General features: G+C 47.3%; 2 protein-coding genes across 24 annotated transcripts in view; one reads left to right on the top strand and one right to left on the bottom strand.

Annotated features, from left to right (window-relative positions):
* The window catches only part of ANKRD27 (ankyrin repeat domain 27), a 52,778-nt gene extending 38,664 nt beyond the window's left edge, over nucleotides 1-14,114 (bottom strand). For 12 of the 23 annotated variants that reach the window (XM_033845518.2, XM_033845517.2, XM_033845510.2 and 9 more), the window contains exons 1-4: nucleotides 13,968-14,114; nucleotides 6,307-6,444; nucleotides 6,024-6,215; nucleotides 4,722-4,853 (exon numbers count right to left, since the gene is read on the bottom strand). In XM_033845518.2, the coding sequence (XP_033701409.1) occupies nucleotides 4,722-4,853; nucleotides 6,024-6,155 (264 nt within the window). In that variant the 5' untranslated portion in view covers nucleotides 6,156-6,215; nucleotides 6,307-6,444; nucleotides 13,968-14,114. Of the gene's footprint in view, nucleotides 1-4,721; nucleotides 4,856-5,008; nucleotides 5,082-6,023; nucleotides 6,216-6,306; nucleotides 6,445-12,447; nucleotides 12,591-13,651; nucleotides 13,856-13,967 lie in introns of those variants that run through there. The other 11 variants (XM_073795747.1, XM_033845513.2, XM_033845500.2 and 8 more) reach the window with 11 other exon arrangements.
* A 172-nt stretch (nucleotides 14,115-14,286) lies between these two features.
* RGS9BP (regulator of G protein signaling 9 binding protein) lies at nucleotides 14,287-21,616 on the top strand. Its single transcript, XM_019941002.3, has one exon. The coding sequence runs from the start codon at nucleotides 15,156-15,158 to the stop codon at nucleotides 15,867-15,869; it is 714 nt and encodes a 237-aa protein (XP_019796561.1). The 5' UTR covers nucleotides 14,287-15,155; the 3' UTR covers nucleotides 15,870-21,616.
* The last annotated feature ends 2,360 nt before the right edge of the window (nucleotides 21,617-23,976 follow it).

Consider the following 23,976-nt stretch of genomic DNA (forward strand, 5'->3'; position numbering starts at 1 on the left):
ATTTAGTTTGGTTTTTCTGTTTTTTCTTCATTCAATATTCATGACACTGGGCACTGTTGGAGATATGGTGCTTTGTCCTCATGGACATTACGTTCTAAGTGGAGGATAGAGATTTCTGAATAATAAAACACATATTCCATATATCAGTAAGTTCTATGCAGAAAATAAAGCAGAATATCAGGACAGAGAATGACTGGAGTGGGGCAAGGGTTCGCTAACTCAGGTAGAGTGGTTACGGAGGTCTCTGAGGAAGTAGCTTCTGAGCAAGGAATGGATGAAGAGAAGGAACCACCAACTAAAGATCTAAGGGAAGAACATTTTTGTCAGAAGAAAGCATGTGCAAAGGTCCTGAATGGGCTTGGTGGTAGCAGATATGGAATGAGAAATGGGGGAGAAAAACATAAAAATTTTAAATGTTAATGAAAGTGCAACTTAAAGAAAGAAACGGGAGGCCCTCAGGTATGAGCCAGAACTGAGAAACGGCCTCAAGGTTCCTAGGTGGCCTCAAGGCAGCCGTGAACACAGAAAGATCTTGGAAACCCGAGGGTTGGCCCCAGGCCAGGGGACAGCATGAACCAGGCCTAGGGGATGTTTACGCAGGCCAAGGGATTGCCCCACTCCAGCTCAATGGATCAAAGAGTCACATAGTCCCATCTGAGGAAGGGCCTCCAAGGGACCAGCAACTTCTGAGGTGCTTCAGAGACACCCCACCCCTGTCCCCACACCTGTGACTGCATTCTGTGAGCCTGTTTACACACACCTTCTCCGCCTCCTTAGCTTGAATAAGGCATGACCGGCTCCTACTTCACTGAATCCCCATCACCAAGCACACTGCTCACCATACGGTAGGTGCCAATCAATATCTGTTGAGTGCACTGGGGGCCTCCAATTTCAGGGACTCCCCCAAAGTTTTCAGGCAGACAATGCTGCCCGGGGCACTTCATTGCAAGCACAAGCCAGGGCTGGCTCTCTGTGGCCCCATCCATCTCCACCAGGATCCTGCTGAGACCGGGGTGAGGAAGCCAGCCACGGAGAAGTAGGGTGGAGCAGCTATGAAGCCACCCTCCGGAGACAGGGCCAGGTGCCTGGGGGCTCTCGTAAGATGGAGGTTCAGACTACCTCTGGAACAGAGGTCATGGAGTTGGTTTTTGTTTGTTTGTTTATTTGTCTGCATTGGGTCTTGGTTGTTGCACGCGGGCTTTCTCTAGTTGCGGCGAGTGGGGGCTACTCTTCGTTGCAGTGTGTGGGCTTCTCATTGCAGTGGCTTCTCTTGTTGCGGAGCATGGGCTCTAGGCACGCGAGCTTCAGTAGTTGTGGCTCACGGGCTCAGTAGTTGTGGCTCGGGGCTCTAGAGCACAGGCTCAGTAGTTGTGGTGCACGGGCTTAGTTGCTCTGCGGCATGTGGGATCTTCCCGGACCAGGGCTCGAACCCATGTCCCCTGCATTGCAGGCAGATTCTTAACCACTGCACCACCAGGGAAGTCCCGAGGTCATGGAGTTTTAACAGCCGGTGTGGAGGACACAAACTTTACAGTGACCAAGCAGACCATAAGTTAGGGACCTACTCAGTTCAGAGCTTAACAATAAAACTTTTTATTATAGCCCCTTTATAAAATTTTTTAAATAAGTAATCATCATTAAAGAAGAGAAAGAATAAAAGCAAGAAGCAGCATTAGTCTTATCACCCCAGGGTGCCCTCCTGACTCCACACCAGGCTGGGTCATCCACTCCACAGGAGCCCATGACCACTTCTGTCCTAATACTCATCCCTCTGTGCTGCACATGGCCTGTTTCTGGGATTCCCTGAAGGCATGCTGTGTTCCCCTTTCATCCGTGTAACCCTGCAAACCCAACACAGTGCCTAGATGTTCAATGTCTGTCACCTCAATCTATACTAAACAAATCCTGAGAACTAGAATATGGACCTCAGCACCCTTAGCTCAGCTGTATGGGTATTTACTGGAAAGTCAGTTCTCTGGAACGTGGAAGCCATTGCTGCTGGGTTCTTAGGCTAGCCCTCAGAAGCCTGAGTACCCCATAATTAGAGGGCCACAATAAAAGGACCAAATTTAATCCCCTTTTGTCATTTTTGTTTTTCCTACAGGCAAATGGACCCACCTGCAGTCCACCAGGGAAACCTAGAGAACTTTTGCCATAGCTCCATGGACAAGAGACCCAGGGGTACAGCAGGCCTGCCCAGCTGGCTCTGAAAAAGCCACGGTGCATAATAGCTGGATGGTTACAAGAACAGATGACTATGAGAAGCAGTGTATGGGTGCCACAGGCCTCTGGGCTTGGAATGGGGGGACGTTGGGAGAGGAGCCTCCACGGATCAGTCAAAGAGCGGATGGTGGAGGACGTGGAGGTAGTCCCATCAAAGGCGGCCAAACCCGGGGAGGGGCTGGGGCAGGTGAGGGGCCCGCCAACCTCCACCCTCAGCCGGCGTGTGAGGGCAGGGCCCAAGCTCGGCTCGCAGGGGGAAGAGGGAAGGCAGTTAACCCTGGGGATACACACATTCAAAAGTCGTGACTTCACACTTTTAGAGCCCACTGAAGGACTCTAATCCCCAGGGAAGATTCAGGGGCCGCCAAAGTTGGCCCAAAGGCCAAGCCCCATGGAAGGAAATTCAGCATTCACCTGCTGAGGTCACGTGGGTCCTTCAGCAGTGGCAGAAAGGATGGGTGCTCTTCTAGAGGCCACTGGGATACTCTACTGTTTCATTCAACCAACGGACACGGAAGGAGCACTACAACAGATTAGACAGGGATGAGCCGGGGCTCCATCACACGGCCAACAGTTGGCAGGGGCTAGTCACCAACACCTGGCCAGGCTGAGCAGGATGGCGAGAGCTAGCTCCTTCCCACAGCTGACCTGTGCTAAGGAGTTGGCCTTGCTGATTCTCGAGTCCACCGAACGAGGCCAAGGAAGGCCCGAAATCTAGTGCTGCCCAGTGTGGGCCCCAAGCAGTCCCTCATGGATCTCAGTGGGGGCTGCAGTAAGGGGCCTAGGGCACCACTGGAATGCAGGATGACACAGCTTAAGAAGCATCTTTCTGCAAATCTCCTGAGCTGTTTTGCAGATGTGAACCACGCCCCCCCCCCCCCCCCACACACACACACAAATGGAAGAACTACTAGAGGACATAGCCCAGGCCTCTTGGAGCCTAAGGACTGATAGCCCCTGTGACACCACCCTGCTGCCTCGCCATCAGCCAATCAGAGAGCTGTGTACAAGCTGATCACATATCATTCGACACCCCCCCGCCCCCCCCAGTGTCGGGCTGGCAACACAGTGATGAGCAAGACAGACAGGTCCCCCAGGGCTTCCTGAGAAAGAACTGCGGGTCCACAGTGTAACATCTTAAAAAGAGAAAGTTACATATGATGACACACTCTTATCTAGACAACATTTTTTTTAAATATCATAGAACAAAGATGGGAAGGAAGTATTTCCCAAGTTGGGTCAGGCCCTCCCATTTAACATGATGGCTTGGCTTCCTCTACTTTTTCTCTGTGACACTTACCATAATTACTCAATATGTATCCACAGTGTGACCATCTCTCCCACTAGAATTTCAGCTCCATGAGGGTAAAGATCATGATGCCTATTCATGGTTTTGGCTGAATCCCCACATCAAACATAGTGCCTTGCATACAGCAGCATTTAATAGCTACTGTGAAATGAATGGATGACAGTGAATGCCTCTGGTGAGCTTTATGAGATTTTTATTTTCTTCTTTGGAAACAGCTCTACTCTCTAGTTTTTTTTATAATGAAGTTTATGACTTCTAAAATCCAAAGTAAAAAAATTCTGGGAAAAAGATATTAATCACAAAACCAATCATAAAAACAAGAAGGGACTTGAAAAAAAATCAGGCTTCTGAGGGCAGAGAGTTGGACTGGGTATGGGGAAAAGCCAGTTCCAAGCTTGCAGAGAAACCCGAGTTAACTGATTTCTCCATTGGTTCAAATCCTCAGCCACCTGACACACCTAAGATCGTATCACATGGCAAGAGAAGCAGGAACACAAGTAGGAGAAGAGGACAACGTAGAAAAAGAAGAGGGCCCAAGGCAGATGGGTGGCACAAAGGCACCCAGCTCGCTGTGTCCCACGGTGTAAGTAAGGTGCCTGCCAAGTTCACCAATCTGGGAACCAGAAAGACCTGCAGCACAGGGCCTGCCCTCCCTCCAGGCAGCAGACTATGGTTTCTCTCTCTTCTCTTGCTCCTGGTTCCCTGGCTGCTCCTGTAGGCTTCTGAGGTTGTGGCCCCTATTACAAAAGTTCTCTCGGTCCTTTCTCTTTAGGAAATGCCTTTGAAGGTGACATACATGTGTGTGTATACACGTTCCCTTATCCTATGGGAGTGAGCACCCATCTCACAAACGAGGAGGAATACGATTTCTGCCCTGGAGAAGCCCTCCTGGTCCCCATGGAAACAAGAGAAACAGAGGTGAGACCAGTGACAACAGGGGCTGAGAGTTCAGAGAAAGGATTACACCCTGGGCTGGTGCAGTCCCAGGAGGCTGCCTGGAGGAAGCAGCTTGGGGCGGTCCCTCTCTGCTCATTCACATACCGAGCATGGTCCGGGGCTTGGTGCACTTAGCAGGCCTGTACCTGACTCCTTCTAACCTTAACTGAAGTCTACCATATTTGGGGCCTTGTCAGCATTGCTCGGTCCAAGCCTCATGGAGAAGGACCACCCTCGGGATCGATGCACTTACAATGCCACGGGTTTGGGCCACCTTGTTGCACAAGTCAGGACGCCACTTTTGAAGAGCCAGATAGAAGGGATTTTTCAGGAGGTCCTCATCATACAGAGCCATATGGACTTCAGATGGGGCAAAAAGAGTCTCCTGGGACGAGAGAGGAAAAAGCAGTAAATGACCACTTTCAGAATGACCTAACACATAAAAGTCCTGATCTAACAATTTCTAAAAAGCATCCCTGACACATATTACTCTACACTACAGACCTAACACGCCATCGGGAAAGATCAAAGATAACCCACCAATTCCAAGATGACTTTTTTTACAGGTTAAATGTATAAATTATGCTCAGAAAATCTTCTTGACTCCAAGTCACTGCAAAAGTAAAAAATGGCTGTTTTTAGAACATCATACATGACCCAAATTATAACATCTTAAAGATATGCATGTTTTTAATGAAATATTTTTACCATAGAGTAATAATGCTAATCTACCACCCAGAATTATCGAATCTTACCACTTTGCCGTATTTGCCTCAGATTTTCTTTTCAGAAATAAAGTATATCAGAGTAGACTGGATCCCCCATGTGCCCCTCCCCATCCCATTCTCTCCTCCCCTTTCAGAGGCAACCACTATCCTGAAGTGGTTTCTGTATCCTTCTTGCTCATGTTTGTACTCCTTTTTAAACTCATGTATTCATAAATAATATAAAATCTTGTTTTTTAAAATATTTATTTTTTGGCTGTGTTGGGTCTTTGTTGCTGTGCACAGGCTTTCTCTAGTTGTGGCGGGCGGGGCCTACTCTTTGTTGTGGTGCACGGGCTTCGCATTGTGGTGGCTTCTCTAGTTGCTGAGCACGGGCTCTAAGTGTATGGGCTTCAGTAGTTGTGGCACGCAGGCTCAGTAGTTGTGGCTTGCGGGCTCTAGAGCGCAGGCTAATTAGTTGTGGCGCACGGGCTTAGTTGCTCCACGGCATGTGGGATCTTCCCGGACCAGGGCTTGAACCCACGTCCCCCGCATTGGCAGGCAGATTCTTAACCACTGCGCCACCAGGGAAGTCCTAAAGTCTTGTTCTATGTGCTCCAAAATCTACATAAATGGTATCACACTACAAGTAGTTTGGAACATATGCTTTTCAATCACCACTATGTTTTCAAGTTCTAGCCGTGCTGATCCATACAGCTCCCATTCATTCACTAATTTCTGCTGTACAGTATTAAGTGAACATGACACAATTTATTTATCTAACATCCTATACTTAAGTTGCTTCCACATTTTCAGAATTAAAAACAATGCTAAAATGAACGTTCTTATACCCTTATGTGTTCCTGGAGCACATCTCCAGGAATGTTGCTAGGAGAGACACTGCGGCATGCATCCACCTGCACCTTCCCCAGATGCTGACAACGCTGGACCACTTCCAACCTCCATGCAAAGTCCATGAGCATTTCCCTTCTTCATGTCACATCCTAGCCAACGCTTCTTAGTAACGTCAGGCTAGTTCATTTCTGCCAGTGAGTATACAATAGTATTTCATTGTTTCTAATTTTCATTTCTCTAATGAAGTGGAACATCATTTCCTTACATTCTATAAATTACCTTATCATGTCTTTTGACCACTCTTCTAATAGGTTCTTGGCCTTTTTCTTATGACTGGTAGTTCTTTACAGATCTGGACACCAAAAGATGTTGCAAATATCTTCTCCCAATCTGTGACTTGTTTCTTCATTTTTCCTACTGGGTGTTTTCAGAAATAAAAGTGCTTGATTTTTTTTTAACATCTTTATTGGAGTATAATTGCTCTACATTGTTGTGTTAGTTTCTGCTGTATAACAAAGTGAATCAGCTATACATATACATATATCCCCATATCCCCTCCCTCTTGCGTCTCCCTCCCACCATCCCTATCCCACCCCTCTAGGTGGTCACAAAGCACTGAGCTGATCTCCCTGTACTATGCGGCTGCTTCCCACTAGCTATCTATTTTACATTTGGTAGTGTATATATGTCAATGCCACTCTCTCAAAAAGTACTTGATTTTAACGTGACTGAACTTGTCCGTCTTTGCCTTTACTGGTCGGTGCTTTTGGGATCTAAGGTAAGCCTATCTATCATCTCGGCATGCCCCTTGGTAAACTGACTTCACTATTCCCCCTCTGAGAAGGTGGAGTCTATTTCCCCGCCCCTTGAATTTAAGCCATCCCTGTGATTTGCTTTAACTAACCAACAGACAGAACTGATGCTCTGTGATTTCTGAGTATCAACCTCAAGAGGCCTTGCAAATTTCACTCTCATTCGTTCGGCACCCTGAGACCACCATGCAATGGAGAAGCCCATGGGATGAAAACCCATGTGGGGAGAGAGAGGCCCAGGTAGTCCAGTGAGGACAGCCAACCCACCAGCTGAATGCAACCACATGAGTGAGCCCAGGTGAGACTAACAGAAGAACCACCTTGCCAGCCCACAGATTAATAGGACATAATAAATTGTAGCAGTTTTAAGTCACTAATTTGGGGGCTGGTTGGTTATGCAGCAAAGGCTACCTGAAACCACATCCTTTCCAACTCCAAGGCCACAAAAATAGTCCCTGTAATTTCTAAGAATCTTAAAGGTTTTCATTTTTAGGTCTTCAAGTCATCTTTATTTTTATATATGCTATAAATTGGGCATCTAATTTAATTTTTTTCTGAAGGTAAGCTATCTTACTCTGCTTAGGCTCTGATAACTAAATACAATAGACTGGGGGGTTCAAACAACAAACATTTATTCCTCGCAGTTCTGGAAACTGGGAAGTCCAAAATCAAGGTGCTAGTAGATTTGGTTCTTGGTAAGGGCCCACTTCCTGTACCATAGATGGCCACCTTCTCACTGTATCCTCATGGCAGAGAAAGAGTTCTCCTGTCTCTTCCTCTTTTTGTAAAGCAACTAATTCCATCATTAGGGCCCCATCTTCATGACCTAATCTAACCCCAGTTCGAACCCAAAGCCCCATCTCCAAATACCATCACATTAAGGATTAGGGCTTCAACATATGAATTTGGGTTGGGGCTGGGGGGACACACTCAGTCCATAGCATAAGCCAACTGTCCCACTGTCATCTTTTATATATTTTATCCCTTTCACACTAGCTGATAATGCTGCCTTTGTCATACTCCAAGTTCCCATATATGTTTGGCCTATTTCTGGGCTCTATTCTGTTTCAATGGTCTTGACCAGCGCCATCCAACAAATTTATGTGAGAAAGGTAATTACATATACATTATGCATAATTACATGTCATTTAAAATTTTCTAGTAGCCATATTTTAAAAAGGTGAAATTAAATTATATATTTTATTTACCCTAATACAGCCAAAATACATTTCCAACATGTGATCAATACTTTAAAATTACTGACATATTTTACATTCTTTTTACTTCTACTAACTCTTCAAAATTTGATGTGTATTTTACTCAATTCACACTAGCCTCATTTCAAGTGCTTAATAGCCTCATGTGGCTAGTAGCTATTACACTGGATAGGGAAGGGCTAGACCACATTCATTTACATGACTACAGCTTCATAATAAGCCTTGACATCTCATAGAGGAAGGCCTCTCCCCTTGTTCTCCAAAATTACTTGGTTATTCCTAATTCTTTATGATATCACATGAACTAGAGTCAGTTTATCAATTCCACGAAAATTCCTATTGGAATTTTTATTGGAACTGTACTAAATTTATGGACTGGAGAGCCAAAGTCTTTATAATAACGAATCTTATCATCCATGAACATGGTATGTCTTTCCACCTTCATCCTCTTTTATGTCCTCCAATTAAATTTTCTTCATTAAATATCATAGATCATATAAAACTTTTATTAGACATTATTTATATATTCTGTATAGATTTGCTCCTGTTGTGAATGGGGCCTCCAATGCCCCTGGTCTGCTCCCCTTACCATACATCAGTGTGGTTTTACTGAACTGTGAGAGAGGAATATGAAAAATGGGCACAGAAAAGAAGTCAGAGTTTTAGCCATGTCATTTCACCTCTCCGAGCCTCCATCTTAGTCTGTACAATGGAGAATATGAATACCTGTCTTGCAGGGTTCCCATTTACATACTACCTTCACTATTTTTGCTACACTGCACACCAATGTACTGCCACTTTCTGCTAGCCCACATGGTGCCTTTGTGAGAATTACAAAAAGGCACCCCATCTTCCCAGTAGGTACAGTCCTGTGCCACGGCACATGGCTTAGTAAGCAATTCATAGGCTATATATATCAGCCTAGTTTGCCAACACCTCTCCACCCCCAGGCAGGACACCTGTGCAATAAATAACCTGTACACTTGTACACAATGGCCCTATTGTTAAAGTTTGACATTTTCCTTTAAACACCTACTCCCATTTAAAATTTATTTGTAAAAGAACTCTTATTACTACTTTAAATGAAAAATAGTATCACTTCCCATTAAGATCATCTTAAAATTAAAAATTATATATCCAATTGACATTATTTAAAATCTGGCTACATACCACTGCCTGCCAAAGGTTCTGAACTTGAGCCTGAGGCCTCTTCTCTTCATTAAAAGAAGAAAATTAGCAACTATTAAAGAGCATCAAGTAAACTTACCCTTGATACAATCAGATGAATGAAATATGAGTGAAAAACTGAATTACTTTCTCATTATGTAACAGTATTCCCAAACACCTCTTTGGGAAAACACCAGAACAGTGTGCATAAGTGCATTATGAATTCTATTCCTTATAGCTAATGTTAAAAACAGCCACCATTTGAGAGCATCCTTGGTCAGGCACCGTGATGACATCTATACATCCTCATCCCATTTTAATGTTCACAATAACTATAGATAACTAACTATAACTAATGCTCACAATAACCATAGGTATCATTAGCTCCACGTCACAGATGAAGAAACTGAGGGTCAGCTGGCCAACTCCAGGTTAGACAGATGTCAGAATTTATTCTAACACCCATCCCTTTAACCACTACATTCATCATGTAAAATAATTATGCCTGGATTAGGGGTTATTTCATGAGCCACAGATGCACAGACTCCACACTTCATTTCTCCTAAAGGAAAAGTCCCCATGACAGCCACACAGGCTCAGCATCAAATTCCCTCGGTCTGGTCCAGCCTGAGCTGTCTTAGCTGCAGGCCATCCTGGGGACTGCCTAAAGAAGGCCCCTGAGCTCCCTGCAGATCCTCTTAGGGAGAAGAGCCTAGCATGAAAATGGCTACGTATAATCCCTCCACAGGCCCCAGCTCTGCAACCATTCAGGTATTTGAACTGTTGAATTCAATTATTACTGGAACCCAGATCATCCTTTTATGAGTCTCTACCAGAACAACTGGATAATATAATTTTGCTAGGACAGAGTCACAAGAAAACAAAATTCTTCCTAGTTCCCGACACAGCTGGTTCTACATGGCGGAGCACAAAAGTAAAGATGCCTTACATAAAAACCACATGAGAAACCGGATGCGGCAAGGTCAGACTAAAGCTGGGAAGGGACACTCCTCCTTGCTCCTCAGACAAGATGCTGGCAGAGCAGCAACACCCCTGCCCCCAAGATGGGCTTTGATGGAGGAACTAACCACCTAACTGGGAAGCAAGAAGAGTTAAAAAAATAATAATAAAACAAAACAAAAACAGAACAGTGCCAGGAGAGGTAAGGACGAGATAGAGAAGGGAGCAACAGGGAAGGATTTGGGGTGGGGAGTGTGGGAGGCATCCTTGGCAGGGACCAGAGCAGGGCCAAAGGGTCAGGAGGTGGGAACAGGTTCCTGGAGAGCAAAGAAAACTCAAGAATAAACTTTTTTTGACTAGATGTGAAAATGAACTCTGAGAAATAATAAGAATCCAAACAGAGCAGGTCAGAGAGGGGCAGCATGGGAAGGGAAGGGCCCTGAATGCCACATTAAAACATTCAGTTCAAATGCATGAATGGTGTAAACACACAAGACTCTCAGCAAGCATTGCTCATGAATGAGATGGAGCTGGCTGGTTTTCAATCCAAGTCATCTGCTCTCTCCTGGGCATCAGTCTCCTGGATGCCAATGACTGGATCCTCTGTCCAGGAGTAGGGATTCAGAGACCTCTGTCCAGCACTGTTCTCGACCTTTCTGTCCCAGTGTTAAAAATATGTAATAATGCTTAATGCCAGAGTTGAATTCTTATATAGGGGTACGTGCTTTAAAATAATCTCACAAGTTTACTTGCAAGAATTGGTTTTATATTTTAAAATATTGAATAACATGTAAACTGACTTTTCCTTGTAAAACTGGAAAGACATGTGAATCCTCATATATAAAACTCCTTCAAAAAAAAAAATTCCACCCCTTCCTAAGTGCAAATGATGGGATGATTTATAGAAAATCCAGTGAAGTCAGTCAGAGATACCAAATAACCCTGCACGTGAGTTACCCGAGGTTACTCTGAACAAGACCGCCAAGTGAGGCCTCAGACCGGTTCTGGGCATTTTAGGAGGCGGTATGCACTCGTGGTTTTGTGGTCTTCAACCGTCCTGCCAGCCCGGATGAGTCGGGGTTGTCAGGGACCATCTGGTGACAGCGTGCAGGCTGGCTCAGCAGAATCCAGCCCAGGAAAGTCTGCACCTCCCAGAGATGCACTCCCTGCTGAAATCTCACTGCTGTGGCTTCTCCTGCCCTGCCAGGGCTCTGACCAAAGACCCCGACCAGGCATATTCTCCAACTGGCTTAATTTGTGACTCAGAAGGAAAAGGCCAAAAGGGAAAACTTTTTATCCATCTATGTTTAATACCAAATGGAAGCAATTTTATGATGTAACGTGTGGTACTACCGTCACTTGTGTCCTTCTGGCCTGTAATGTCTATGGCTCCTGCCCATATGTCTCTCAAAGCTCTTCTTCAAAGCACTATGCAGCCTCGCTGCCTGGCTCACTGCAGGCATGCAGTAACTGCTGGCCCCACTTGAACAAAATGATAGTGACGTGTTAGAAAAAGATCAAGCTCCCAGGAAGGGATCATCTGTCACAGAAGCTGGAAATCCACCGCCCAGACGCAGGGGAGGGTGAGGGGCTGGCCCCAGGCGGTCCTGCAGGCACTGGCCAAAAGCCAGAAAAACGAACATGCTCAGAGCTGGCTAAACACAATGACTGCTGGAATGTGGAGGATCACGGTAGGAGAGAAGGCCTCAGGGCTGGAAGAGGGCTGTGACCACTCACGGAGCGGGGGGAAGTTTGGAGGAGCATAACTGCCCCTTGGAATGCCACTCCATCACCCTGCTCCTAGAATTGCAGGGGAGCCACCCGCACCCACGTCCCTGCCAGTATTTTGGGCAGGAGGGCAGGAAGTCCAAGGACCACTGCTCAGTGTCTCTCGGATGTGGAAGCAACCTCAGGACAAATCATGTCCAATTGTTGGGGTCTGAATCCTTTCTAGATCTGGTACCTATCATCGCATGGTCACATTCCCCTGCTCCCCTAGGAAAGGAGGAAGTTACTGGACACCCACCTAATCCTGGCACTTCATAAACAGAGGGACAGCCCTGACAGAGACACTAACAGAGGCAGACATGCGAAGAGCAAAGTCCCAGCAGCCGCCCTCATGAGGGCAACACAGTCCAAGAGCCACAAGGAGGCACAATCAAGACCTTGACCCAAGGCTCTATGCAGACACTTACTGCTGCTCTCCCGGCAGTGCTACCAGGTGGGATTATTTCGGGTGACAAGCCAAGGTGAGGAGAACTCACCCAAGGTGTCCACCCAGCTTCAGCGGCCCAACTGCTTTCCTGTCACTAGGGCTCCTGAGAAGTACCTGTGTCTCCCCCCATCCTGCACTTCTCCCTCTGAGGCCGACAGGCCCTGCCTCTTGATTCACCACAGACCTGTCCACCTGAAAGACACAAAGTGATCTTTCCAACACTGAAGTCTGTGCAGGATTCTTCAATGACTTCCCCTCCACTCCCTACCAGATTAACTCTCAACTTCTCTGCATGGCATGGAGGGCCTCTCACTCCTGGTCTCCTGCCCACCTCTGCAGCTTCATCTCCCTCTGCTGTCCCCAGAGCTCCCCAAAGAGATGCGCTCTCCCTTCTTTTACCGATTTTGTCCTAAAAACTACTCTTCCTCTGTCAAGGCCCCATTTGGCCCATAGGTGGCTGGGACCCTCCACCTCAGAGAATGGCCAAGGGCCAGAGTACCACCCAACCCTGGCCACAAACCACCAGTGAAACAACCAATTAAAGGACAGACTGCTGAGTGAGAACGAGCCCTGAACCTAGCGCTCTGGACCCCGGGGGGCTGCCTCAACATCAGGCCCGGCAAGGCGGCCTGGAAATGTAAATATCCCGCTAATATCTGTCGCTCTTCTCTAGGGCTGGTGTAAGGGTACATTACTTAATCAAAATAGGGGCCTCTCTCCCTAAAACCCACAGACTTGGAAAATTCCAGCTCGCATGGCAAACTAGTAGTCCCTACAGTCTCCCCTGCCCCTCATTCCCTGAATGTCCTAAATCCTCAATGAAGACGCGCCACTTGCTCCCGTGGCCCTGCACGGGCCGCGAGTGCCCACGTCCCCAGCACCTCCAGAGTCGGCCAGAGCGGCACGGCCTTCCTCTCGAGCCTACGGGCAGTCCATTTTCAACGAAAAGAAGTGAACAGACCCAGAGTCCGGAACACCTCTTGGTGCTTCATAGTTTTCCTGGAGAAATCTTTACCCAGCAGGAAGACGAGACCCCGCCCCATGAGAGGCAGGCTAGCAGGGATTCCCTCCTCTCTCCCCCGCGCTTTTATTACCGCGGGGACCACGACAGCTCGACCCGATGCTCCGGACCCCCACCCCCACCCTCCCCTCCACCCGCCCCGCGAGGCCTCCCTTAAACCGCGGAGGCCACCCAGCCCGTGAACGACAGTGCTGCCCCAAGTCTGAGCTCCCGGGTTCCCGGACCTGCTGACCTGTCCTGGAGCAGCGGGAGTCAGAGGGCACATGCTTCGCCAACCCCACCCCTAGCCCCGCAAACACACCAGAGGGGCAGAGCGAGCCCGGCTGAGGACAGGAGTCGGAGAGCCCGGGCGGGGCAGTCCACCCGGCGATGGGCCGGGGCCCTGGAGGCCGCCCGGAGACCGCCAGCCCAGCTTGGGGCGCCGGCTGAGGAAAGGAAAGAGCCCCTCCCCCTTCCAGCTCCGGGGCCCCGCCCGGCCTCTGGGCCCCGAGGCGCAGCAGTCCCGAGGGAAGGAGGGCGCGGGAGGAGACAGGAGGGAGGACACTTACTTAAAAGGCTACATAGTTTCACTCCCCGCTCTTCCCAGAGCGGCGCCGACCCCCTCCCGGCCCCTCGGTTCAGACCTCAGGCCCACCACCCCAACGCCGCAGATCTGCTCCACCGCCCACCCCCGTCGGGCGGAGCCGCGCCTCAAGATCTCTGGTCAGCCCAATGAGAGGTCGTCTTTATTCAGAGTGACGCGTGCGCAGAGCAATCATTGAGTCCGCCCAGCCGGGGGTGGGGCTCAGGAGGCACACAGCACTTCCTACTCAGGCTGGACCAGCCCAGAGCCACCGACTGCGCGTGCCCGGAACGGGAGGGGGCGGGGCCGAGAGCAGATCGGATCCAAGGGGTGGGGTCCAAGCTCTGTTGCTGGAAAGCGGGCTGGTCTAGGAAGGGGAGATTTGGGGAGCCGTCCCGCCCCGCAGATCGCCCTTTACTGCTCGTTTTGGGAGACGGAGGTGCCCAATCCTACGAGGCATACCACTCCCGTCGCTGGCAGGGTCTAAGAGTCAGGGTACCTGGGTTCTAGCCCCTTCACTTGCATGGACGTGGCGTGATCTTAGCCCCCTTTTTTTTTAATCGAGCCTCAGTTTCCCCTTCCGTAAAACACAGGATTGGATCTGACGAGCGCTAATATTCCAGACCGTAATGGGGTGCGGAGGGGGAGATGGGGGACCTACACGTGACCTCCCGCGTGGGGCCCCGCCTATCCCTGGTCCAGGGGATGAAAGCGCCCAGCGAGGACGGGAGGGGGTGGGCGGATCCTAAGAAACCCTACCCGGCCGCCCTTGGCAGCAGCTAAGGCGGAGGGCGCGGCTCCGCGGCCGGCTAGCCCTGGCGACTGCACCGGAGGAGGATGGCGACCGCAACCCGGGCTTCGCGGGTGGCTACCGTGGAGGCGAGGACTGCGCAGAGATTCGGCGTGTGACTAGGAGCGCACCTGGGGAGGATGGACGAGGGGACTGGAAACAGCTAACGGGGCTCTCTCTCCGCGCCGAGTCCGCGGAAGCGCACGTCGTGGATCCTGAGCGGCTCTGTAGACAGCAGCGGCAGTGGCTAGCTCCTCTCAGGCCATGAGGAGTGCTCGGGCCGCCTGGCCAGGGGACGCCGTCGGGGCTGGCTGTGTCCTGCTGCGCTGAGGGCGTGAGGCTGAGAGGGGCGCAGGCGGCCGGACTGCGCCGGAGAGCAGCGCCATGGCGAAGGAGGAGTGCAAGGCACTACTGGACGCGCTCAATAAGGCGACTGCATGCTACCACCACCTGGTACTGACCATCGGCGGCTCCGCGGACTCGCAGAACCTGCGAGAGGAGCTGCAGAAGACGCGCCAGAAGGCGCAAGAGCTGGCGGTGGCCATCCGCGGCCGACTGACACCTCCGCTGCGCGACCGGGGCCTGGGCGCTGAGGAACGTGCCGAGTTCGAGCGCCTCTGGGTGGCCTTCTCTAGCTGCCTGGACCTGCTGGAAGCGGACATGCGGCGTGCGCTGACCTTGGGCACCGAGTTCCCGCTGAATAAGCCGCTGCGGCCTCTCGTGCGTACCGGGGTGGAAGGCGGCGCAGCAAACGTAGCGGCGCGCGCCCTGAGCGCCCGCAGCCTGCGGCACGAGGCGGAGCGCGGCTTCGACGTGGAAGACCTTCACCAGCTGGAGCGGGAGATCCTTCAGGTGGGCGAGATGATCCACGATATGGAGATGAAGGTCAACGTGCCCCGCTGGACGGTGCAGGCCCGGCAGGCGGCAGGCGCCGAGCTCCTGGCCAGGCCCAGCGCCGGCGTCTCCTCGATGCGCTGTGTGTCCGTAGAGCAGCGCATGGGGCCCTGCGACCCGAGCAAGGCCCTGGCCGCCACCATCTTCAGCGCCGTGCTGCTGGCGGCTGTGGCCTTGGCCGTGTGTGTGGCGAAGCTGAGTTGACCCATACGCGAACGACCTCCTCGCTACCCGGAGACACCCCTCGGAGAACATCTGCAACCGCCAGGACTAGGGATGAGAGTGGGATCTGGCATGTTTAAGGGGAGCGGTTCTAAAACTCTGCGTGTGTACGTGTATGTTTATACGCGCGTTTCAAGCACACATCTGCCTGGGCAGAACATGGCTTCCTCTTGATGGCCCGGGAGGAGTTAATTTTGCGCGGGCCACCGGGTCATTACCGCTAATGTATGCAGGAGCTTTATCCCCTATTAATAGAAAACCATTCGTAGTGAGCGGAGATTCCTCCGAGTTAATACCGCCTGTGCTGCCGGGGCGTGTTTACACTGAGTCTGAGCTTGGTGTCCCCACCCCTGCCGGTGATTCCCATTCTCCGAGTGGGGCAGTTTGGAAAGAGGGTGAGGTGAAATGAAGTGTGTTTTGGCCTGTGTGTGTGTGCTGGGTTTGTTTTCTAGACGAGAAAACAAATTGCAATAAGAGGTAAGCAGTTTTTATTACCTTAATCCTTTGGGGCCTAAGCTTAGGAGAGTGTGCAAATAGAAGTTCATGCAACGTGCTTTCTTTTAGCACATGATTACACACGTCTGCACACCCTTGCCTATTGAAAAGGGCTCTGCCCAGTCAGTCTGGAAGGGGTGCAAGCTTTGGGAAGGGCCACCGGCTATCTAAACAGGCACTTTCTCCTTAGCTGGGGCTTATTTTTGTTCCAGAACTAGACTAGAGTTTTTATCCTCCTTTGGGGGAGGGCTGGGGAATCCTCTTTGGAGCCCTTAATCCTATCTATCCCTTGGAATTTGCTTGCTGGCCAGTAGGAGAGCTGGCTTTGGAGGGAGCTGCACAGCTCCCTGACCTGGACACTGCCCCCTGAGAGGGTCAAGTGGGGCATCACTGGGCACAGAGGTCTTGAGCCAATTAGCCCTGAGACTGGGTTAGAACGTAACAGCTTTAACTTCAAATTTAAGGAGATTAAAAAAAAAAAATCATTTGTTAGAAAAATCCTGTAGCCACATTGTGTACTGTCAAAGCTGTTTTTTTTTTTAATAAAGGACATTTGGCCACGAATTCATACGGGTGCCAATGAGTCATACACAGTGTCTTTACTTATATACTTAGATTGCTAAACATACATCTCCACCTATTTTTAAAATCTATCTTCTTAAGGCAGGACATCATAGCATAAACTACTGGAACCACAGATGTAGATGACAGAAGTTAGGTGGCCCTAGCCTCTTTGTGGCAGTAAATAAGGAACACCTTAGGTGGTAAACACCTTAGGTCCCAGGCTAGAATTTGCCTGAGCACTGCCTGAATTTGCCTGAGCACTGAGCTCCCACCTGTGGATCAGAGAGAGCCTTGTTGGGGAAGTAAGGCTGAGAAAACAGATGCGTTTAACTCTGAAGGTAGTTTGGAATAAAACCCAGAGATTGGTTTGGCTGAAAAGTGACACGGATTTTTTTTTTCTCTCTCTTTTTCACCCCAGAAGTGAGAAAGGGGACTAGGAGGAGGGAATCGGCAAGTTTTCACAAGGGCAGTTTGGAGGGTCAAGGGTCAGAAGCAAATAGCAGCAGTAGTGCTGTCTGGGCACCCAGTCCGACGGGCCACCCTCTCCCAGCCTTGATCACCCACTCCCACTCCCACTCCTCCTGAGCACACAGATTCCAGTACTGTAGATAGTGAAAGCAGAGGATCTGTTTGTGTGTTTCTGTGATAATGGTTTTAAAAGACCCAGAAGTCTTAAGCCGATTAAGAGTTCTATAACAATAACTAATAAAAGGAACTCCTTCTGCTTCATCCGATCTGGGTGACTGAATTGGGCCATGTCAAATTCTTTTTACACCTGCCTTCCCAGGGTACCTTCAGAAATGACACAGAAAGTTTTCTAACTCCCCTCTTCCTCATCCCACATGCAACACAACACAGAATCTCTGTCACCTTCCCCAAAGTCTCATTTCTTTCAGGTAAGGGGAGGCTGGGGGGGCTTCCCTGGTGGCTCAGTGGAAAAGAATCCACCTGCCATTGCAGGGGACACGGGTTTGATCCCTGGTGCAGGAAGATCCCATGTGCTGTGGAGCAACTAAGCCTGTGCACCATAACTAGTGAGCCTGTGCTCTAGAGCCTGTGGACCACAACTACTGAGCCCGAGTGCTGCAACTACTGAAGCCCTCGCGCCTAGAGCCCGTGCTCCGCAACAAGAGTAGCCACCACAGTGAGAAGCCCGCGCACCACAATGAAGACCCAATGCAACCAAAAATAAATAAAATTAAATCTTTAAAAAAAAAAAAGAGGCTGGGGCATATTGTGACCCAGTGTTGGAAAATATCCCTAAATATATTCTGTTGTCTCTAAAACTGTGATTCTTTGTCCTTATCAACGAGTTTTGGGTCATGATTCATCAGAATGTATTAAAGAAACAACCCATCAGAAGTTGTGTAATCCATTGCTTCTCTGCCTTTTGGCTAAGATCAAGCATGGAAGTTGTGTAATCCATAGAGATCAATTGGGACAAGCAAAATTCTTGTTTTCGCTCTTTCCACCCACTTGGCACATCCTTGAGTATTTACTTATATGTGCAATCAGATGTGTACCTGATTCTGAGAATCCTCTGCTCACTGAACTTAGTGATAAAGTATTGCACACACACCAAAAAAGCTGAATTACAATAAACATATTTATCCTGTGGACATGTTAACCTATACAACTCTTTGAAAATGTTAAGCATTTGTAATATTTGGCATTATTTGGAGTTATAACATTGCCTAACAGGACTTTTGCTATATGATGTAAGCAAAATCACTTTCTGCTTGAGCAATAGGCTGCTCAATAACAGCGATATCTCCCTGCTGTCATTTCTATGTATAATTCAAGAGGTTGCTTTCTGGTAGAAGCCTGATTCAATGTAGATGTTGGATATCAAAGTCATTAATTTTCTAAAAATATTTGTTATGATATTATACCATGATACAAGTGATTAAAAAATTACAAATATTTAATATAGGGTATATATGATAATGGTCAGTGTTAGAGTCTACTTTCCTAAATTAAAGGTACAAGTTAAAGGATAGATATTTACCTCAAAAGTTAAGTGCTATTATAAATCTCTTGTAAAGTTAATACCTGTAAGAGAAAACATGCCTGGCTTCTCTTTTAGGAAAATAGCACAGCTTTATCTGATACTGAGAAGACAAGAACTTGGAATGCCAAGGCACTTATCACGGGAACTTTCAACTATTCCTATTAGAAAAAAACAGAAAACACGATAATGTTTGTAGAAGAAAAATATGCCTGGCAAATTCTTTTTTGCTGTTCTCTAAGAATGTATGCTTTTAAATGCCACAAGGGAAAATATTTTTGGTAAGTCAAATTAGAGCATAAACTTCACAATTTACCTAAGATTTACAATAAGCTACATAAGAGATGTGTGCTGTCCAATGACTAAAAAGCAGTTTGGGTTGAAGAGAGTTCTAGTTTGCATGAGGACCCTGATCATGCTGCATTTTCCTTTTCAATGTGCACATTGATACATTTTTAGCTACACAGTTACTTCTCAGAATGCAGTTCTCTGTTCTGTAATGAATGTTTGTGAAGGGTACAAGCCCCAAAGTGTGATCCTGCAAGGCAGGCTAAGAAACAAAAGTGCTGTAGGAGTGGCCTCTGCCTTCCTTTGGGGAATGCCTCCTCCTGCAACGTGGGACCAGCTGTGATGGGCAGGGCTCTGCCTTTCTCTCTGAGTACCCCAGACAAGTCACTGACCTCCCTGTGCCTCACTTCCCTCATCTTTGAAATGGGGGAGGGGGGCAACTGATTAACTCAAAGTTCCCTTCCAGGGCTTAAAACATTTAATAGAATGCAGTTAAACGAAAAAGGGTTGTTTTGTTTGGGGGTTTGGTGGGGAGGGGGTTGTCATTGTTGGTTTTGGTGTGTATGGAAATGGAACCTTAGTTTGTCTAAAATTAGTCTGTTGGTAAAATTCCATATGAATTTTAAAAATCAGAATGAACTAAGCTTACTGCGATTTTAGTCCACATCAGAATTAGCGTCTGGACTTAAAAGCAAATTTGTATAAATGCTACTTATTTATAGTGTTTAAATTAGATTAGGAATTTAAATTCAGACTCTGAGTCCAAGAAAGCCTAGTGTTTATTAAACAGTTTGTTTTACCCAGCAATCTAAACTGATTCTGGTAAATTACAGATGTGAAATCCCATCATTTGTCATGGAGTCTAAGAGAATCTTGTTCTGTAACTGACCTGGTGCCCTCAGAAGTATAATTGCATTGGCTGCCTGATTTTGGGTAATTAGCACAGCATGGGCTGTTTTGTATATGGCAACAGATCCTAGTTGGAATTAAATGCTCCGTGTCTACTGTTTGAATAACATGTCTAACTAAATGGCTATTAATAATTAAAAATTAAAGATAACGTGCAGCCTTTATAACTTAGTTGAAAAAGTCACCCTCAAATGATTCAGCTATCAACTCCTTTTTTTTTTTTTTTTTTTGGCGGTACGCGGGCCTCTCACTGTTGTGGCCTCTCCCGTTGCGGAGCACAGGCTCCAAACATGCAGGCTCAGCGGCCGTGACCCACGGTCCCAGCCGCTCCGCGGCATGTAAGGATCCTCCCAGACGGAGGCACGAACCTGCGTTCCCTGCATCGGCAGGCGGACGTTCAACCACTGCGCCACCGGGGAAGCCCAACTCTTATGAGTTTTTAAGATATTCTTAATCTTCTTCATGCACATTTAAATTGAAGTGAATATCCTCATCAACATATTTACCCTTCACAGATTTCATTACATGAAGAGATGTTCAGAAAGACTCCAGGATTATATATCTCCAGGTGCTTTTCTACAATACAATTATACTCATCTTTTAATGCAGGATGGAATCCAGGAAGAATAGTAGGTCTCCACATAAACGATCTTTGGCTGTGGTCAATGTAGATCAAAGTCATGTTCAAATACTGTTTCTTTGGCTCTTAGGAACTGACCGAAGGTGCAGGAACTGACCACATGCTGCAGCTCTCTGTCCATGAGCACAAGATGGATTTCTGGAAAAGCATTCCTCTCTTTAATTTACTTATTTTCATCTCATTACACAGAGGATTGTGGGTGTTTTCATTGCAGTACTGTGAGATCTTGGGCATCCTGCTTCTTTGGTGTTTCAGTTTAGAATGTTATAACCTTAAGGCTTATATGACAAACGTAAACAAGCCAAATGAGAACTCCTGTTGGCAAAATGATTTTCAAGAGTCCTTCTAACATGCTGTTGTCAGAAAGCAAATTTGAATGTCCTTTGTCTGTAGGTATGTGTTAGGCACATAGAGAAGATCTAAGAGGAAATATACAGAAATGAAAATGTAAAGGTGGTGGAATTATGAACGGTATTTTTTCAATATATTTTTATTTAATATTGTTATATTGTTTTTACAATAAAAGTTTGAATGCTCTTATCATCTAGAAATTATTAGTTATTAAAATATAAATTTTAACAGGGTCTCATTTATAATGAGAAACAATTTCAGAACACACATCCCCTCCCCCACCCCGCCAGGCGCCACAAACAGGCAAAGCAAAACTTTTGGCATCTTACCTGCAGGGAATCAGAAGCACGTTTTGAAATGCAGCATCAAGACAGAATAGCATCGAGGTTAGGAGCACTGACTATGGAATAGGGTACCCCTGAGTTCAGATCCATTCTTTTTTTTTTTTTTTTTTTTTTTTTTGTGTTACGCGGGCCTCTCACTGTTGTGGCCTCTCCCGTTGCGGAGCACAGGCTCCGGACGCGCAGGCTCAGCGGCCATGGCTCACGGGCCCAGCCGCTCCGCGGCATACGGGATCTTCCCGGACCGGGGCACGAACCCATGTCCCCTGCATCGGCAGGCAGACTCTCAACCACTGCGCCACCAGGGAAGCCCCGGATCCATTCTTATTGAAGATTTTCATTAATCTCCCTGACCTCAATTTCCTCATCCTTACAATGGGAGTAATAATAGGATATACTTCATAGGGATATTGAGAGAAGACTTTTTGCAGGCACAGGGCTCAATAAATGTTGGCTGCCTAAAATGGGACGGTTGGACAAAAGAAGCAATATATATGAAAACATTAACTTTCTATAACTTAGGTAAAATCGGCTGGAAATCATTTTGAAGATTAAAACTAGATAAACTTGTCAACGAAAGAAGGTATGTAATAAAAAGGTCAAGGTTACAGAGGGAAATTCAGGTTGATCTAGAAGTTGGAATCTGTACATTTTTAAAGTCAGACTTATTGAGGTATAATTTAAATACAGTAACATTCACCCTTCTTAGGTGTGCAGTTTTGAGTTTTGACAGATATGTACAACCATGTATCCACCGCTGCAATCTAGAATGTTTTCATCACCACCCAAGAGTTCCCCCATGTCCTCTGTAGGCGATCCTTTCCTCTCACCCCAGGATCTGGCAACCACTGATCTGATTTCTGTCCCTACGGTGTTGCCTTTTCCAGAATGTCACCTAAGTGGAATCTATGCATTTTTGAGAAAACATATTGTGCACCTTTTTTAAACCCTTCTCAAAAAACCTTTTGAGAAATCGCTTTTATGTGATGATTCTTGGTGCACTGGATGTTGCTGGTCATTCATAGGTGAATTCCATTTAACTGCAGTGACGTGCCTTCGTTTCTAGGCAGGCTGAACAAACTCTCCTGCTACAGTGGATTCTCCAAGCTGAAGTCATCTCTCCATGGCTAGCCCCCGCATTCTCTTCCTTTCTTTTTCCACTGAAAAACGTGATAAATAATGGATAACAGAAATGAATTTGGGCTCAGTGAAGTAGAGATTGAAATAAAAGTCCACTTGGAGCTATGGGTAAGAAACAATATGACGTTTGGAAAGTTGTTTTTTTTTCTTTCGGGATCATGCATGTTCTAATCAAATAAGAACATTTCTTATTGTAAAGATAGCTGGGGAAGACCAGACCAGTGGAACATAAGAACCAAGAGTCAAGTGTCCTTCTCTGAAGTAAGCAACTGTTGTCATAAACAAAATGACTCAACTCTTGTGATCAAGTGGCACATGGTAACTGCTAGCCCTAGCAGGGGATGGTTGTGTGCACTTACTGTCAGGCCTGGAGTAGCTGGCACTGTGCCCCTGGCAGAACAGGGCGGAGCAGGACACTTGGAGGACACGCCAACAGGTCTGGAGACAGATTCCAAACAACACTTGCTGCACGTGTGACCTTACATAAATCACAACCAACTGTCTTTCCATATCTCTTGCCCATTTTCTACACAATTGGAGGTTTTTTCTTCTCAGTCCTTTGTGATAGGCATTAGAGATATTTTCTCAGTTTATTATATCTTGGACTTTCTCATGGTGTCTTCTGTCATAATAAAGTTATAAATATGCACAGTGTGTCAAATTGATCAATCTTTTCCCTTATGCTTCTAGATTTTGAGTCAAAGACTATAGAGGAATTTACCTGTTTTCTCCTAATGCTTCGATGGTTTTTTTATCCACTGTGGTAGCCAGCCTCCAAGATGACCACCAATGATCCCTACCACCTGGTGTTTTCATGTAGTCCCCTCTCACATGGAATAGAGCTGACCAGTGTAAGAATAGGATACTGTGGAAGTGATGGAATGTGACTCCTGAGGCTAAGTCAGCAAATGCATCATGACTTCTTCCTTCCACTCTCTTGGATCATTCACTACCACATCTCAAAGACATCCAAGCAGCACTATGGAGAGGCCAATATGGTGAGGAACTGAGGCCTCTGGCCGACGGCCATATGAGTGAGACACTGTAGAAATGGATCCCTCAGCCCCTAACCAAGCCCCAGCTGACATGCTCACCAGTCTCATGTGAAATACTGAGACAGAACAACCCAGCTAAGATGCTCTTGAAATCTTGATCCACAGAAACTGTGAGATAATAAATGTTCCTTGTTTGAAGCCACCGAGTTTTCAACCTCCCAAGCTAAAACTTTAATTCCTTCTTTTCCCTTGCTCTGCATATTCAACCAATTACCACATTACCTCAAGTCTACCTCCTAAATACTCTCTGGTGAATCATTCCCTTCCTCCCACCTCACCCCCTCTTCACAGCCACTCT

The sequence above is a fragment of the Tursiops truncatus genome, chromosome 19, assembly GCF_011762595.2.
Source record: "Tursiops truncatus isolate mTurTru1 chromosome 19, mTurTru1.mat.Y, whole genome shotgun sequence".
Lineage (NCBI taxonomy): Eukaryota > Metazoa > Chordata > Mammalia > Artiodactyla > Delphinidae > Tursiops > Tursiops truncatus.